Raw genomic sequence first — 16,564 nt, forward strand, 5'->3', positions numbered from 1 at the left:
GCCTGTCCTTCCTGAACAGTTTATATCCATCCATGACAGTACTCCAGTCATGTGAGTCCCACCAAGTCTCTGTTATTCCATCATAGTTCCTTGACTGTGTCAGGACTTCCAGTTCTCCCTGCTTCTTTCCCAGGCTTCTTGCATTTGTGTAAAGGCACTTAAGATAACTCGCTGATCGTCCCGCTTTCTCAGTTTGAGGCAGGAGTCCTCCCCTCTTGTGCTCTCCTGCTCCTGCTTCTTCCCCGTATCCCATTTCCCCACCCCCTACCCCGCCTCTTCCCCCTGAGGCCCCTCCCCCTCAGCCAGGCCAGAAGGTGGAGTCCAGCTGGGGAGCCCGAGCAGCTGTGGGGAGCCGCGGACCCTCGACCTGCCCAGTGTAGAGACACCCGAGACCCTCGCCCATGGCCCGTCTGTGGCTCCGAGGCCCTGTCCCCTGGCCAGAGTCGGGTCGGGGTAAGTGCCGCACAGGCTGCTGTGGGAGCCGTGGGCCAGGGGCTGCTCTCAGTCCCACCCACCCAGGGCAGGTCGAGGGTCTGCGGCTCCTGGCCCCACTCCAGCTTCCAACTTGGCCAGGGGCAAGACCTGTGGGGGAAGAGAAGGGGCAGGGCTGGGGCCACGGAGGCGGCAGGGGCCCCTGTCCTGCTCTGTTGGCAATAACTCTGGCCGGGCGCCTTTCCTGCTAGCTGCGTCTGGTGGCCTCATGGGGGTTCGATCGAGGTCTGCTGGCCCGGCTCTCTGCGCAGGGCCAGGATGGCACACACCGCCAATGCACACACACAGCCAACAACTCATGAGAGCAGCAATCCGCTGCCCGCTGGGACTGTTTCCTGGATCCTGGCAGGGCACTGTGAACTATGAAGCTCTTTGCCTTGAAATAACTCCAGTCCCTTTGTCTCCACTTGTTCCCAGCAATTCGAGGTAACCAGGTGCACCTGGGACCCCCAGCCTCTGCCTAGCAGGGGCTGTTTTGCGATTGAGAGGCTGGAAGAGAAACGGGAGTTATCGAAAGAAGGTCGTGCTGCCCTGGGCCGATGGGGGATTTTGCAAGTGGCTGCCCAGCGAGGCATTGGTGGAAAAGAGGCCCCCCGAGTTGCTCAAAGCAGACCTGAGATGTCCAAAGCCGTTGCCAGAGCACGGGGTGTGACTGTGCATGTCTGTGATAATCCTCTTTGCGAGATCTTGGCTCAGGTGAGTCTCTTCACAGGTGTGTGGGCGCTGGGAGGGGCAGCACTGGGGCCAGCTGGCACCTGGCCCACATCTGGATGCAATCATCTGGGAGCAAGTCAGCAAGCCAGACGTGGTCTGCAGGGCGGAGCTGCCAAAGAACGATCTCCGTCACCCGCTGGGAGCTGCTCTTAATGCCCCAACTCACCGGCTGGAGGGAGTGTGAGCAAACCACCTCCTGACATTGCCCGATGGCCACCTACACTATCTGGGTGACCACTGGGCAGGGCCTGGCAGCCAGCACCTGCAGCACTATCTCCATCACCCTGGTGGGAGCTCACGGGGAGACCCCCAAGCACCGGCTGGATCATGAAGGCAAGGACTTCGCTCCCGGAGCTGTGAGTATGAGTCCTCCCTCCCCCACAGCAGCTGTCCCCTGAGGATCTCCCAAGGGGGAAATTTCCCAGCAGAACGCCTGCAGCTCTGCATTCAGGCAATCTCATGCTTCAGGACTTCAGATGGTTTTCCTTAGGGGTCAGGAACGACCCCCCCCGCTTCCCTGCTTAACAACTGGTCCGGTGCATTTTGGTTTTTTTTTCCTCTCCCACCTTCCTCTGAAACATCAATGCTTGGACACCCGACAGGGCAGCCGGCACTCTGAGCTGGCACAGAGAATCCTCTTCCTAGCTGCCTGGCTGGTGTGCTTTGCTCACATGTTGGGGTCCAACCAATCATTAGATTGAGGGTCAGGAAGGACATTCTCCCCCAGGTCAGGTTCCTTGAGGGTGTTTCCATCCTCAGCAACATGGGTCATCTGCTGGAATCATCTGGGCACACCAACCTAATCAATCCCCTGCCATTGCAGGGGCTGGCCAGAGCAGTGGTTACAACCGGGCCACTATCCAACAGTGGCTGAGATCTGGCTGCTTCATGAGAAATTGCAAGAGACCCCTCAATGAAGGGCTAAACTGCCCCCCATTTGCCTCCTGACCCCTGTTGTTCAGAGCCCTGAAGCATGATGATTTCTAACCCATCCGAAACTCTTAGAAACTGATGAACGAGGGTTGTCCTTATGTGATGATGTGTCTGGTGGCAAAGGCCCTGGACTGGGACTCAGGACACCTGGGTTTGTGCTAGCTCCTTGACCAGGTCAGGTCCCCGCTCTGTTCCTCAGTTTCCCCATTGGAAAGGGAGGATAATAATTTGCCTGTTTAGATTGTGGCTTTTTGTGAGTTTTTGGTATATGTCTGTGCAGCACTGGACGCAAAGGGGTCCCAATCTCAGTCAGGGTACATGCAAAGCCTGGAACAACGGGGGCCTGACTCCTGATTGGATCTCGCCGTGCTACTGCATTATCCGCAATAGTGCTTCCCTAGATCTCTTGTTCTCTGGAGGGCCCACTCACCCCTCCCCGCTGGGAGCAGAGGCGTGGGGCTCTGGACCTTTTGCAGGCCATTGGCTGCGTTGGACCTGGCAATATATCTGCGCTGACCCCGAGTCTCTGGGCTCAGTGTGAGTGGTTCCCCTGGAGGTCACTTCAGGCAGAGCCTCCATGAGCCAGGGCGGTTCCCCTTTTGCCCCAGAAGCCGGAGCGGAAGTGCAATGAGCAGCGTGCAGGAATTAGGGGGAATCCCTGGCATCCCCCAACTCTGCAGGGGTTCTAACCCTGCTCTCCCTCCCCATGCCCTAGGTGGACGAATACCAGGTGCCCAGTGCACAATGCCTGGGGCCGATCGTGCTGATCCGACTGCACAAGGAGCCCTATTCCTTCTTCCCCTCGGACAGCTGGCTCTGCAACTGCGTCCAGGTGACATCACCCGAGGGGGACACCTACCGCTTCCCCTGCTACCAATGGATTGAGGGGTACCGCACCGTGGAGCTGCGAGAAGGGGCAGGTAGGTTCCCAAAGCCAATTCCCCCACTTCACACAAGGGATCACAGGCCCTGCCTGCCCTCTGCTCCTTCCTCTCTGTGCCCGCTAACCCGCGCGCCTCCTGCCCGCCCAACAGCTGGTCTGCGGCAAGCCCTGCCCCCCCCAACATGGTGATTCCAACGGGGGGAAATTTCCCTCTTGACTTGATTGGCAGGATGTCGCCATGTCTTCCATGAATGTTCATGGATCCTCGCTTGGATCAGTAATTGGTTAACAGCTAGACAACAGAGTAGCTAGCTCTGTGACGGTCCGCTCTGATGTTGTCTGGACTGATCTGCTAGGCCTCTCCAATCCTTGACTCTGGGAGCCAGCCTTACCCTGCTCTGCTGTCAGGGTCAGCTTTAGCGTTTTTGCCGCCCCAAGCACAAAAAAAAATAAAAAAACCAACAACCACAATCGCGATTGGCGGCAAGTCCTTCACTCCGAGAGGGAGTGACGGCCCCGCCGCCGAATTGCCACCAAACGACCGGACGTGCTGCCCCCCTCTTCATTGGCAGTTTTTCTCACCCCACTGGATATTGCAGTCCTTAATATACAGGTTTGTTCCTTAAACCTGGGCTAATCTCCTGTGTTGGAGTCTTGTCTTCTTCTCAGGGTCTTGGTTGCTTGCAGCAGAGGTGAGGGCAGCAGAAGGGCCCAGTATGTGTCCACTCTGTCTGTCTTATACCCTCAGCCCACGTGCCTGTAGAACAGAAGTCCAGGCATGTCTGGGGGTAATGCTGAGTCTTTCCAAGCAAGGCTGAGCAATTCCCCTGGGGTGGCCTCATGCAGCTGAGTCATTGCATTGTAGCTCCCTTGCTGGACAATGGCTGCTCATGGGCTGTTTCACACCCCACCTGGGCGTTGGTTACTTTCCTTGCTGTTGCCTCTGGGGAGCTAATCTCTGGCTGATTCCCCCAATTTACAGCATGTTTTAGTGATGACAATTCTCATAACTTCATATACACAGATATGGATAGAGAAATGACTTTCAGAGGACCATAATCTTTCCCCTGATCATAGAATCATAGAAGATCAGGGTTGGAAGAGACCTCAGGAGGTATCTAGTCCAACCCCCTGCTCAAAGCAGGACCAATTCCAACTAAATCATCCCAGCCAGGGTTTTGTCAACCCAGGCCTTAAAAACGTCTAAGGATGGAGATTCCACCACCTCCCTAGGGAACCCATTCCAGTGTCTCACCACCCTCCTAGGGAAATAGTTATTCCTGATATCCAACCTAGACCTCCCCTACTGCAACTTGAGACCATTGCTCCTTGTTCTGTCATCTGCCACCACTGAGAACAGTCTAGATCCATCCTCTTTTGAACCCCCCTTGAGGTAGTTGAAAGCAGCTATCAAATCCCCCCTCACTCTTCTCTTCTGCAAGTTAAATAACCCCAGTTCCCTCAGTCTCTCCTTGTAAATCATCTGCCCCAGCCTTCTGATAATTTTGGTTGCCCTGCGCTGGACTCTTTCCAATTTGTCCACATCCCTTCTGTAGTGGGGGGGACCAAAACTGGACACAATTCGCCAGATGTGTCCTCACCAGTGTCGAATAGAGGGGAATAATCACTTCCCTCGATCTGCTGGCAATGCTCCTACTAATACAGCCCAATATGCCATTGGGCTTCTTGGCAACAAGGGCACACTGCTGACTCATATCCAGATTCTCATCTACTGTAATCCCCAGGTCCTTTTCTGCAGAACTGCTGCTTAGCCAGGCGGTTCCCAGCCTGTAGCAGTGCATAGGATTCTTCCGTCCTAAGTGCAGGACTCTGCACTTGTCCTTGTTGAACCTCCTCAGATTTCTTTTGGCCCAACCTTCCAATTTGTCTAAGTCACTCTGGACTCAATCCCTACCCACCAGCGTATCTAGCTCTGCCCCCAGCTTAGTGTCATCTGCAGACTTGCTGAGGGTGCAATCCATCCCATCATGCAGATCATTAATAAAGATGTTGAACAAAACTGGCCCCTGGTTGATACCTTACAAGGCCTGCTTTATATGTAAGATCATGATTATTTGAAAATGAGGAATATGGGAGTTACAGTATGCTCTCCCAAGGTATAGAATGGGCAGTTTTCACAGTGGGGAGAGGTAAATAGCGGGGTCCCCCGAGGGTCTATCCTGGGACCTGTGCTGTGCAACATATTCATAAACAATTTGGAAAAGAGGAGGGAGCAGGGAGGTGGCAAAGTTTGCAGCCACCACTAAATTACTCAAGATAGTTAAGTCCAAAGCAGACTGCGAAGAGTTACAAAGGGATCTCCCAAAACCAGGCGAGTAGGTGACGAAATGGCAGATGAATTTCAATGTTGATAAATGTGTAAGCGGGGGAATGGTCCCGCTATTGTGGGGAACTTTCCTGGCTTCTGCACTACCCCGGTGAAGTGGGCTAGCGAAAGGATCCGAGTCCTCGCTCCCACTTCCTTTACCCAGAGGCCTCCCTGCCCTTGAGGACTCCCCTTCCACTCTCCTGTCTGGCATGTCCTCGTAAACCCCGACAAGGCTGGGCCCAGGATTCCTGGGGGGCTCAACCCCCAACCCTGCTGTGGTCACCCAGGACAGGGGCTAGGGTGTCCCCACTCCGGGGTACTCTCTCTGCACTGGGCACCTCCCTGACCCACTGATCATTTCATACAATTTAAAGCAAATACAAGTTGTTTAATTAACAATTAATTTTAAAAAAGAATAAGGAAAAATGGGAAAGGTTAAAGGAAAACACATCACCCTGCTCTGTGGCAGGGAACATCACAAACAATGTCTCTGGAATGTCAGGGCAGGTCACAGTCTGCTTCTTGTAGGTCCCAGGCCTCCTTCTCAGGCCCTGGCCGTGCTGCAGAGACGCTGTGGGTTGGACACTTGCAATGGTGGTGGCCACACGCTCTCAGGCTCTAGGTGGCAGGACCCTTCTTCCCTGCCCGGTCGGGGTTACGATCCCCCTGCAAGTCTGGCCTGCAAGGCCTCTTGGCTGAGGCGTCTCCCTGTGCTGGGCCCACTGCCCAGGGTCTCCCTCACTCTCCCCAGCTGCTCACCGCACTCGGACTGCACACGGCTCCGGACTGCCCCAGCCCCAGCTCCGGACTGCTCCAGCCCCGGCTCCAGCTCCACTCTGCCTCAGCACGGCTGCTGCTGCTGCTCTGCTTTCAGCTCCCTGGGCTGCTTCTCTGGCCTCTCTGGCTCTGGTTGCTGCAGCTCTGCCCCCAGGACAGCTCTGCTCTGCAGGCTGCTTCTGTGACTCTGCTCCCAGCTCTGACCTGCTTCCTGGCTGCTTGTCTGGCCCCTCTGGCTCTGGTTGCTGCAGTTCTCCTCCCAGGGCAGGTCTGCTCTCTCTGGGCTGTGCTCTGGCTTTTTGGGGCTGCAGCTCTGCTTCCAGCAGCTTAGCTCTGGCCTCCTGACTTCCTGATTAGCTGCCCACCCTGTCAATCAGGCTGATCTGGAGCATTGGCCTCTCCCCATTGTACCTGGGGACTGTCAGTCTCAGGCTCCTGATTTGCCATCGACCCCTCCCCTTTTAGTGCTGGGAGCTAGCAACCAAAACACCCCCACTGAGTGTTCGTAAGGGGGCAACAGTCCCCTTACAAATGCAAAGTTAATGCATGTTGGAAAACATCATCCCAACTATAATTCAAAATGATGGGAGCTAAATTAGCTGTTACCAGTCAAGAAAGAGATCTTGGAGTCACTGTGGATAGTTCTCTGAAAACATCCGCTCAATGTGCAGCGGCAGTCAAAAAAGCGAACCGAATGCTGGGAACCATTAGGAAAGGGATAGATAATAAGAAAATATCATATTGCTTCTATATAAATCCATGGTATGCCCACCCCTTGAATACTACATACAGTTCTGGTTGTCAAAAAAGATGTATTGAAATTGGAAAAGGTACAGAAAAGGGCAACAAAAATCATAGAATCATAGAAAATGAGGGTTGGAAGAGACCTCAGGAGGTCATGAAGTCCAACCCCCTGCTCAAACAAGGATCAACCCCAACTAAATCTTCCTAGCCAGAGCTTTGTCAAGCCAGGCCTTAAAAACCTCTAAGGATGGAGGTTCCACCACCTCCCTAGGTAACCCATTCCAGTGCTTCACCACCCTCCTAGTGAAATAGTTTTTCCTAATATCCATCCTAGACCTCCCCCACTCCTCCTAGAACTCCATCCTCTTTGGAACCCCCTTTAGGTAGTTGAAGGCTGCTATCAAATCCCCCCTCACTCTTCTCTTCTGCAGACTAAATAACCCCAGTTCCCTCAGCCGCTCCTTGTAAGTCATCTGCCCCACCCCCCTAATCATTTTTGTTGCTCTCCGCTGGACTGATGAGGGGTATGGAACAGCTTCATATAAAGAGAGAATAAAAAGACTGACACTGTGCATCTTAGAAAAGACATGACTAAGGGGGGATATGATAGAGATTTAGAAAATCATGACTGGGGTGGAAAAAGTGACTAAGGAAATATTGTTTACCCCTTCACATAACACAAGAACCAGGGGGTCACCCAATGAAATTAACAGGCAGCAGGTTTAAAATCAACCTAAGGAAGTATTTCTTCACACAATGCACAGTCAACCTGGGGAACTCCTTGCCAGAGGATGTTGTGAAGGCCAAGAGTATAACAGGGCTGAGAAAAGAACTAGATAAGTTCATGGAGGATAGGTCCATCAATGGCTATTAGCCAAGATGGTCAGGGGACAGCCCCATGCCGTGGTGTCCCTAAACCTCTGACTGCCAGAAGGGGGGACTGGATGGTAGGGGATGGATCACTAGATAAATTGTCCTGTTCTGGTCTCTCTGTCTGAATCACGTGGCACCGACCACTATCAGAAGACAGGATATTGGGCTAGATAGGCCATTGGTCTGACCCAGTCTGGCCATTCTTATGTTCCTATGGAATGGCTCTTGATTGTCTTCTCCTGGGCTGGCTAATGGATGGTTACTTGGAACTGGTTTTGTGTAAACACCTGGCTTGGGAGGTGGCCCCCTCCTCCCCCAGCCTGTTTTGCTTCCCCGCCCTCACATGAGGTGATGCTAAAGTTGCATTATGGTTACAATTGACACTTCTCTCTGTAGACACATACACACATTCATAACCACAGCCTGGATGTGTAGCTCACAAGGGCCAGTCAGTTCAGAACATCACATGCTTGCATAAAAGACCTTACTCAGGACATTTTTATGGTAAAATAACACTGTATACAAACAGTTGATTGAACTTCTTATTTGGGAGGGGGGCAGTGTTCAAACCTTCTGTTCTCCCCGGGGAGGAGCATCTGGACCCTGATTCTTACATCCCGTCCATCATTCATGCATGTCTGTCCTCAGGTTTGCACTGTGCACATCTGTCTGCATCTGGCCTTCATAAGGTCTGTCACCTGCACATCTGTCCCTCAAGAGGTTCGCCACATGCAATATCTGTCCACACGTACCGTGAAGCTAGCTTGCCCCATCCACATCTATATTTCATGAGGTTTGCCATGGGCATATCTGTCCACATCTGTCCTGGGCCTGGTTTGCCACATGTCCTCCATGAGGTTAGCCGCATCTACATCTGTCTATTTTCAGGTTGGCCACATGCACATCTGTCCTTCATAAGGTTGGCACCCTGCACATCTGGCCACATCTGCCCCAGGGCAGGTTTGCCCCATGCACAGCTGTCCACATCTGCCCTGCCAGCATCTGACACTGCCCCTGCACCCCTGCTCCCTTCTCAGTACCCTCCCCCCCATCAGTGAAGATGTGATGATGCTGGCTTTGGTGGGACCCAACTGAGAGTGCCAATTCAGGACAAATTGCTTAGAACAGGGCAGTTACAGCCCAAGGCTGGGGTTCCTTTGCACACCAAGGCAAACCAAACCAGCCAAACAGAGAAGACTTCGGCTTTACCCCACTGGCTAACCATAAGTCACACAAGCAATTCCCTTTGGGTACATCTACAGTACAGGGGGGAGTCGATTTAAGATACGCAAATTCAGCTACGTGAATAGCGTAGCTGAATTCGACGTATCGCAGCCGACTTACCCCGTTGTGAGGACGGCGGCAAAATCGACTTCTGCCGCTTTTTGTCGGCAGCGCTTACTACCACCTCCGCTGGTGGAGTTAGAGCGCCGATTCGGGGATCGATTGTCGCGTCCCGACGGGACGCGATAAATCGATCCCCGAGAGGTCGATTTCTACCCGCCGATTCAGGCGGGTAGTATAGACCTAGCCTTAGACACTCCAGTTTCCCAGGATCCCCTCCAGTGCCACTCATTATGGGGACGAATGGTTACGAAAACCAAGACCCCAGTAAAAGAAAAAGGTTCTCCCGATCCCAAAGGACCAAGTCCCAGACCCAGGTCAATATATAAATTAGATCCTACCCATTGCCAATCCTTTAGAATCTAAAACTAAAAATTTATTTATAAAAGGAAAAAGATATAGATGAGAGCTAGAAGTGGTTAAATTGAATCAATTACATCCAGTAATGGCAAACTTCTTGGTTCAGGCTTGTAGCAGTGATGGAATAAGATGCAGGTTCAAATCAAGTCTCTGGAGTCCATCCCCACAGCTGGGACAGGTCATTCAGTCCTTTGTTCAGAGCTTCAGTTTATAGCAAAGTGCCTCCAGAGGTATGAAGCAGGAACGAAGACAAGATGGAGATGAGGCAGCTGCCTTTTATAGTCTCCTCCAGGTGTAAGGACACCTCTTTGTTCTTACGGTGGAAAATTAGAGCAAAATGGAGTTTGGAGTCACATGGGCAACTCAGTTTGCAGGCGGCAGACATTGCCCACATGCTATCTTGTTAGAGGAAAGCACGCGTCCTCCCTGATTCCCTGGGGGAGCAGCAGGAGGTGCTGTTTCTCACTCTGTTTGGGACCAGCCATCCTCCACACACACACAAACACGGCAGGGTGGGCCCGTTGCGTGGCTAACACCCTGGCGTGCCATCGGCTTTCAAACTCCCCCTTCTCCCTCCAGCCAAAACCGTGGCTGAGGACGCCCAGCACCCGCTGCTGCTGCAGCACCGGCAAGAGGAGCTGAAGGCGCGGCAGGAAGCCTATCGGTGAGCCGGGTGGGGGCGCTGGTGAAGGAGGGTGGGATGCACCCAGGCAGGGATGGGGGATGGGGGGGTCAGGCTGGTAAAGCCATAAGCGCTGTCCGGGAGAGGACAATAATTAGCACCAGTTCTGCTTTCACTCCCTTCCCCTGCCTCCCACTTTGGGCTCTCAACTCCCCAGCTTTAACCACTAGACCCCACTCCCCTCCACAGCCGGGGAGAGATCCCAGAGGCTCATGGGGACCCTGATTCAATCCTACACCCTCCCCTCCAAAATGTCAGGATAAGCCAGGTTGTGCCGCATCCAGTCCCTCTTCTCAGCTGCCTCAGTGCCTCCTATCACTGACCTCTGGAAGGGCAGGGTCTTTTCCTTTGATCTCCACCTGAGAGGGGTGGGCAGGCTCCAGCCACTGGCAGAATGCTGGACAAGAGCTGGTCAAGACTCAGCTAAAACCATACCTCTGCCCCCCTCCCCAGGTAGGTCTTACTACCCCCCACTCCCCATCAGTCTCCCACACATTCTCTGGGAAGACAATGGAAGAGTTAATCCTGTGGCATCAGCAGCTCAGGGCTTCTCTGCAAGCCCCAGTGCCTGGAGTCATGGGGTTATGCCGAGAAAAAACTCAGCTTCTGTTTAAAAAGCCAAGTCACTCTCCGGACATTGTGTGTGGGGAGAGCAGCTCAGAAATGTGACCCCACCTACCGGGCCTGAGGCCATAGAGTAAGTAAGACCCCAAAGGGTTATTTACTGAAATCTCAGGATTTGGAAGTCAATCTCGTGATTTGGGGGGGAGGGGGGCTGGTGCATGATCTATGAACCCCTGGGGTTTGCAACACTATTTAAACTAGCCTCTTGGGGCATTTGAAGGGAATAGAGGCAGTTCTTGGAGCAATGGGCTCAGGCTCTCTGCAGACCCAGGCAGCATCACTGCATTGGTCACACTGGTGGCAGATCTCCCCCTCTCACAGCAATGGGCTCAGGCTCTCTGCAGACTCAGGCAGCGCCGCTGAGTCGGGCACACTGGCTGCCCATTTTGGATGGTTCCTCTGTAACTACAAAAGCTGCAGACGGTCTTATTTTTGCTTGGAAGCTGAGTGGGAGAGGGATTTCTTCACCCTTGGGAAGCCTTCAGCCATGCCTGGGTGAGGCAGCGGAGGTCTCTGATGGGGCCCGTGCCTGCGCTCTCTTAGGTGTGGGATGGTGAGCCCATGTGCTTCTCCTGGCAGCTGGAAGGAATACGCCCCCAGGTGGCCGAGGTGCCTGGACGTGGCGAGCGTGGACGAGCTGGACTCCAACAACAAGTACAGCCTGACCAAGACCACCGTCTTCATGCTGCGCACCATTAAAGTGTGAGTGTGGGGGGGACGCTACCCTGGGGCCGGCCCTGAGTGGAGCAGCCTGGGGCACTGGGGCAGTTGGGATTTGGGGAGGGCTCAAAGGGGATCAACCCCCTCCCCAGGTACCCCAGCGGGGATGGGTTGATCTGAGAGTCACTCCAAAGAGGCCATCTTCTAGCTCAGATCCTGCCCACAGAGCAGGATTCATGCCTGCCTCTGTACCTGACATCCCCAGCCATTCCTCTCGGTCGCTATGTTATGCCAGGCCCTAGCGACCCACAGTGAGAGACAGCACATGCCCCAAAGTCCTCCTGGTCTAAACAGAGGGTCGGAGGGGAAACTATGTCAGAGAGGAGGGAAGACGAGTCTCTTCCCTCCTCTCTGACATAGTTTCCCTTCCGACCCTCTATTTAGACCTCAGGTCACCAGTTGCACAGTGGTAGGAGTGACCAACCAACTGAAAACCTCTCTATCTATCTATCTATCTATCTATCTATCTATCTATCTATCTATCTATCTATCTATCTATCTATCTATCCCCAGACGCCCCATCCATCTATCTATCTATCTAGCAGACTGGGGGCATAGTCAGATACCTCTAGTCTGCTGCTATTCCCTGCTCCCCAGTGCCCACAGCGGGTGGATCGGGGTCATGGCTGGCACACACTGTGGTTATGGGGCCCTGGCAATGCCCTCCCTTCAGTTGGGTATTTGGCTGTGCCCCCTTTCTCTTGACTGGCCGGATCCATCGGTCTCTCCTCCAAGGGTCTCTCTTGTCCCCAGGGAGCTGGAGCTGAAGCTGAAGGGTTTCTTCTTATGTACGGGGTCCTGGGAGAAGCTGGAAGACATCCGGAAGATATTCTGGTGTAACAAGAACCCCACTTCAGGTATGTACCCCGCCTCATCCCACGGTGCATGGGCATGTCCTGCCCCGGGCCCCCGACACAATCTGACCCTGTGCCCACAGACATGGGGTGAGATGGCCCTGCTGGCCCTACCACACCCGCTGGGCACGTCTAAGGGCTGAGACTCATTGTTCCAACTGGGCTGACCTCAGCACTGGGGCTGGAGGGTGAAGGAAAAACATGAGAGACTGGAGGGCAGCTCTGGCTTGCATCAGGATGTGCCCCCCAACAGCTAGTTGGGGATCCCACCACATCTCCCATAGCTAGAGGGGGCTCATGCTCCCCCATCTATTGACTCCCATGGAGAGATGCCCATTGACACAAGCTGGGATCTGGCCCCATTGACTCACACGTTGTTATCTGTGTCCCCAGAGTACGTCTCCGAGCACTGGCAGGAAGATTCGTTCTTCGGGTACCAGTTCCTGAACGGGGTCAACCCGGTGGTGATCCGGAAATGCACGGTGCTCCCGGAGAACTTCCCAGTGACGGAGGAGATGGTGGCCAGCTCCCTGGGGGACGGCACCACCCTGTGGGACGAGCTCAAGGTAAGACAATCCTGCCGTCCTCCCGAAAGCCGTCTGCGGGGCTGAGTTCTGTGGGTCCCTTTCCCTGGAACAAAACCCAGCAGCCTGCTTCATCTGAGAGATGAACCTGTCTCTCCGCCTTGCAGAAAGGGAACATCTTTCTGACGGATTACAAGATCCTGGAGGGGATCCCCACCATCCAGCTGAATGGGGAACAGCAGTACCTGGCCGCGCCGCTCTGCCTGCTGCACCTGACACCTGGTGGGCAGGTCGTGCCCTTGGCCATCCAGGTAATGAGTGTGCCTGGCCTCTGCCTGGTGCTCACAACAGCCCAGGGAGCCCTTTGGCCCTGCCAGGCTAATCCAGAACAGAGGAATTGCCCCTCTGATCCAGACCAGTGGGCCCTTCCTAGTAAGCAGGTACCTCAACATTTGGGGTGTGAAACATTTTCCCATCAGAAATCCCCCGACATGGATCCTCCCATGCAGGGTAATTTTGACAGTGTTTCTGTTACTGGATCCAAACAGGAAGTGTGATTGGACTGAAAAGGTTGGTGGAGGGTTCAGAAAGTGAAAAATGTTGGATTTGGAAGTGGGGAGTTGGTCCCCCAATTTCCTTTCCTCTTTATTCTCTTTTTTTCTCTTTTTCCTTCTTCTGCATTTTTCACCACTGAAACATTAAAAAAAAGAAAGACAGAAAACCTCTGAAAGTGGGGCCGGAAAAGGAGAAAATCCACTTTTCACCCTTTTAATAAAAATTATTTTACAACTGGGTGGGAAGGCCGGACAGATGGACATCAGGATGGATGGGCCGAGTAGATCAGAAAGACGGGAGGATGGATGGGAGGATGAATGGGCTGAGGAGACCAGAAAGACAGGAGGACGGATGGGAGAATGAATGGGCCGAGGAGACCGGAGGGATGGGAGGATGGATGGGCCGGAGACAGGGGCGGCTCCAGGCAGCAGCGCAGCAAGTGCGTGTCTGGGGCGGCAAGCCGCAGGGTGCAGCGTGCCGGTCGCCGTGAGGGCGGCAGTCAGGCAGCGTTCGGCGGTGGTTCTGCGGGAGGTCTGCCGCGGCTTCGACGGCAATTCGGCGGCGGGTCCACCGAAGGCGCGGGACCAGCAGATCACCCACAGAACCACCGCCAAATCCGCATGACCGACGGACCTCCCACAGAAATGCCGCCGAATCCACATGATTGGCGGACCTCCCGCAGAACAGCCGCTGAAGGCTGCCTGACTGCTGTGCTTGGGACAGCAAAAAACATAGAGCCTCCCCTGGCCGGGGAGACCAGAGGAACGGGAGGACAGATGGGAGGATGGATGGGCCGAGGAGACCAGAGGGACAGGAGGACGGATGGGATGATGGATGAGCCGAGGAGACCAGAGGGACGGGAGGACGGACAGGAGGGTGGATGGGCCGAGGAGACCAGAGGGACAGGAGGATGGATGGGCCAGGGAGACCAGATGTATGGAAGGATGGACAGGAGGACGGACGGGAGGATGGAGGGGCCGAGGAGACCAGAGGTTTGGGAGGATGGACGGGAGGATGGACAGGAGGGTAGATGGGCTGAGGAGACCGGAGGGACGGGAGGACGGATGGGAGGGTGGATGGACCAAAGAGACTGGAGGGACAGGAGGGTGAATGGGCTGGGGACATAGGCGCCAACTTTCTCCAGCACCGGCTCCTTTCCTCGCCCCTGGCCCCAGCTCAACTCCACCCTATTCCCGCCCTGACCGTGACCCCATTCCAACCCCCATCCCCAAAGTCCCCGCCCTAACTCTGCCCCCTCCCTGCCCCTATTGGATCCCTTCTCCAAATCCCTGCCTCTTCCCAAAGCGCGCCGCATTCCCCTTCCTCCCCCTTCCCTCCCTGCCCCGCGAATCAGCTGTTTTGCAGTGCAAGCGCTTGGAGGGAGGGAGGAGAAGCAGGACGTGGCAGCGTGCTCGCAGAGGAGGCGGAGGTGAGCTGGAGCAGGGGGGCAGGGCAGGGAGCTGCCAGTGGGTGCTGAGCACCCACCAATTTTTTTCCATGTCGGCGTCAGCACCTATGGCGCCTATGGTCGGGAGACCAGAGGGATGGGAGGACAGACAGGAAGGTGGATGGGCTGAGGAGACCAGAGGGACAGGAGGACGGATGGGAGGATGGAGGGGCCGAGGAGACCAGAGGTTTGGGAGGATGGACGGGAGGATGGACAGGAGGATGGATGGGCCGGCGAGACAAGAGGGACAGGAGGATGGACAGAGGAATGGGTGGGTTGAGCAGACCAGAGGGACAGGAGGGTGGATGGGCCGAGGAGACCAGAGGGACAGGAGGATGGATGGGCCAGGGAGACCAGATGTAGGGAAGGATGGACAGGAGGACGGAAGGGGGGATGGAGGGGCCGAGGAGACCAGAGGTTTGGGAGGATGGACAGGAGGACGGATGGGAGGATGGAGGGGCCGAGGAGACCAGAAGTTTGGGAGGATGGACGGGAGGATGGACAGGAGGATGGATGGACCGGCGAGACCAGAGGGACAGGAGGATGGACAGAAGAATGGGTGGGTTGAGCAGACCAGAGGGACAGGAGGGTGGATGGGCCGAGGAGACCAGAGGGACAGGAGGATGGATGGGCCAGGGAGACCAGTTGTAGGGAAGGATGGACAGGAGGACGGACGGGAGGATGGAGGGGCCGAGGAGACTCGAGGTTTGGGAGGATGGACGGGAGGATGGACAGGAGGATGGATGGGCCGGCGAGACAAGAGGGACAGGAGGATGGACAGAAGAATGGGTGGGTTGAACAGACCAGAGGGACGGGAGGACGGAGGGCAGGGATGGGTGGGTTGAGCAGACCAGAGGGACGGGAGGACGGGGGGCAGGGATGGGTGGGTTGAGCAGACCAGAGGGACGGGAGGACGGGGGGCAGGGATGGGTGGGTTGAGCAGACCAGAGGGACGGGAGGACGGAGGGCAGGGATGGGTGGGTTGAGCAGACCAGAGGGACGGGAGGACGGAGGGCAGGGATGGGTGGGTTTAGCAGACCAGCGGGACGGTAGGACGGGGGGCAGGGATGGGTGGGTTGAGCAGACCAGAGGGACGGTAGGACGGAGGGCAGGGATGGGTGGGTTGAGCAGACCAGAGGGACGGGAGGATGGACAGAGGGATGGGTGGGTTGAGCAGACCAGAGGGACGGGAGGACGGGGGGCAGGGATGGGTGGGTTGAGCAGACCAGAGGGACGGGAGGACGGGGGGCAGGGATGGGTGGGTTGAGCAGACCAGAGGGACGGGAGGACGGGGGGCAGGGATGGGTGGGTTGAGCAGACCAGAGGGACGGGAGGACGGAGGGCAGGGATGGGTGGGTTGAGCAGACCAGAGGGACGGGAGGACGGAGGGCAGGGATGGGTGGGTTGAGCAGACCAGAGGGACGGGAGGACGGAGGGCAGGGATGGGTGGGTTGAGCAGACCAGAGGGACAGTAGGACGGAGGGCAGGGATGGGTGGGTTGAGCAGACCAGAGGGACGGTAGGACGGGGGGCAGGGATGGGTGGGTTGAGCAGACCAGAGGGACGGTAGGACGGAGGGCAGGGATGGGTGGGTTGAGCAGACCAGAGGGACGGGAGGACGGACAGAGGAATGGGTGGGTTGAGCAGACCAGAGGGACGGGAGGACGGAGGGCAGGGATGGGTGGGTTGAGCAGACCAGCGGGACGGGAG

At 55.6% G+C, this 16,564-nt stretch overlaps 1 protein-coding gene across 1 annotated transcript in view; it reads left to right on the forward strand.

Annotated features, from left to right (window-relative positions):
* The first annotated feature begins 994 nt into the window (after window positions 1-994).
* LOC112061464 (hydroperoxide isomerase ALOXE3-like) overlaps window positions 995-16,564 on the forward strand; it is a 37,571-nt gene continuing 22,001 nt past the window's right edge. Inside the window, exons 1-7 of the mRNA XM_065569130.1 lie at window positions 995-1,562; window positions 2,855-3,059; window positions 10,029-10,113; window positions 11,335-11,457; window positions 12,229-12,332; window positions 12,723-12,895; window positions 13,021-13,164. Of these exons, the coding sequence (XP_065425202.1) occupies window positions 1,416-1,562; window positions 2,855-3,059; window positions 10,029-10,113; window positions 11,335-11,457; window positions 12,229-12,332; window positions 12,723-12,895; window positions 13,021-13,164 (981 nt within the window). The 5' untranslated portion in view covers window positions 995-1,415. The remainder of the gene's footprint in view (window positions 1,563-2,854; window positions 3,060-10,028; window positions 10,114-11,334; window positions 11,458-12,228; window positions 12,333-12,722; window positions 12,896-13,020; window positions 13,165-16,564) is intronic.

This window comes from Chrysemys picta, chromosome 16, assembly GCF_011386835.1.
Source record: "Chrysemys picta bellii isolate R12L10 chromosome 16, ASM1138683v2, whole genome shotgun sequence".
Classification (NCBI taxonomy): Eukaryota; Metazoa; Chordata; order Testudines; family Emydidae; genus Chrysemys; species Chrysemys picta.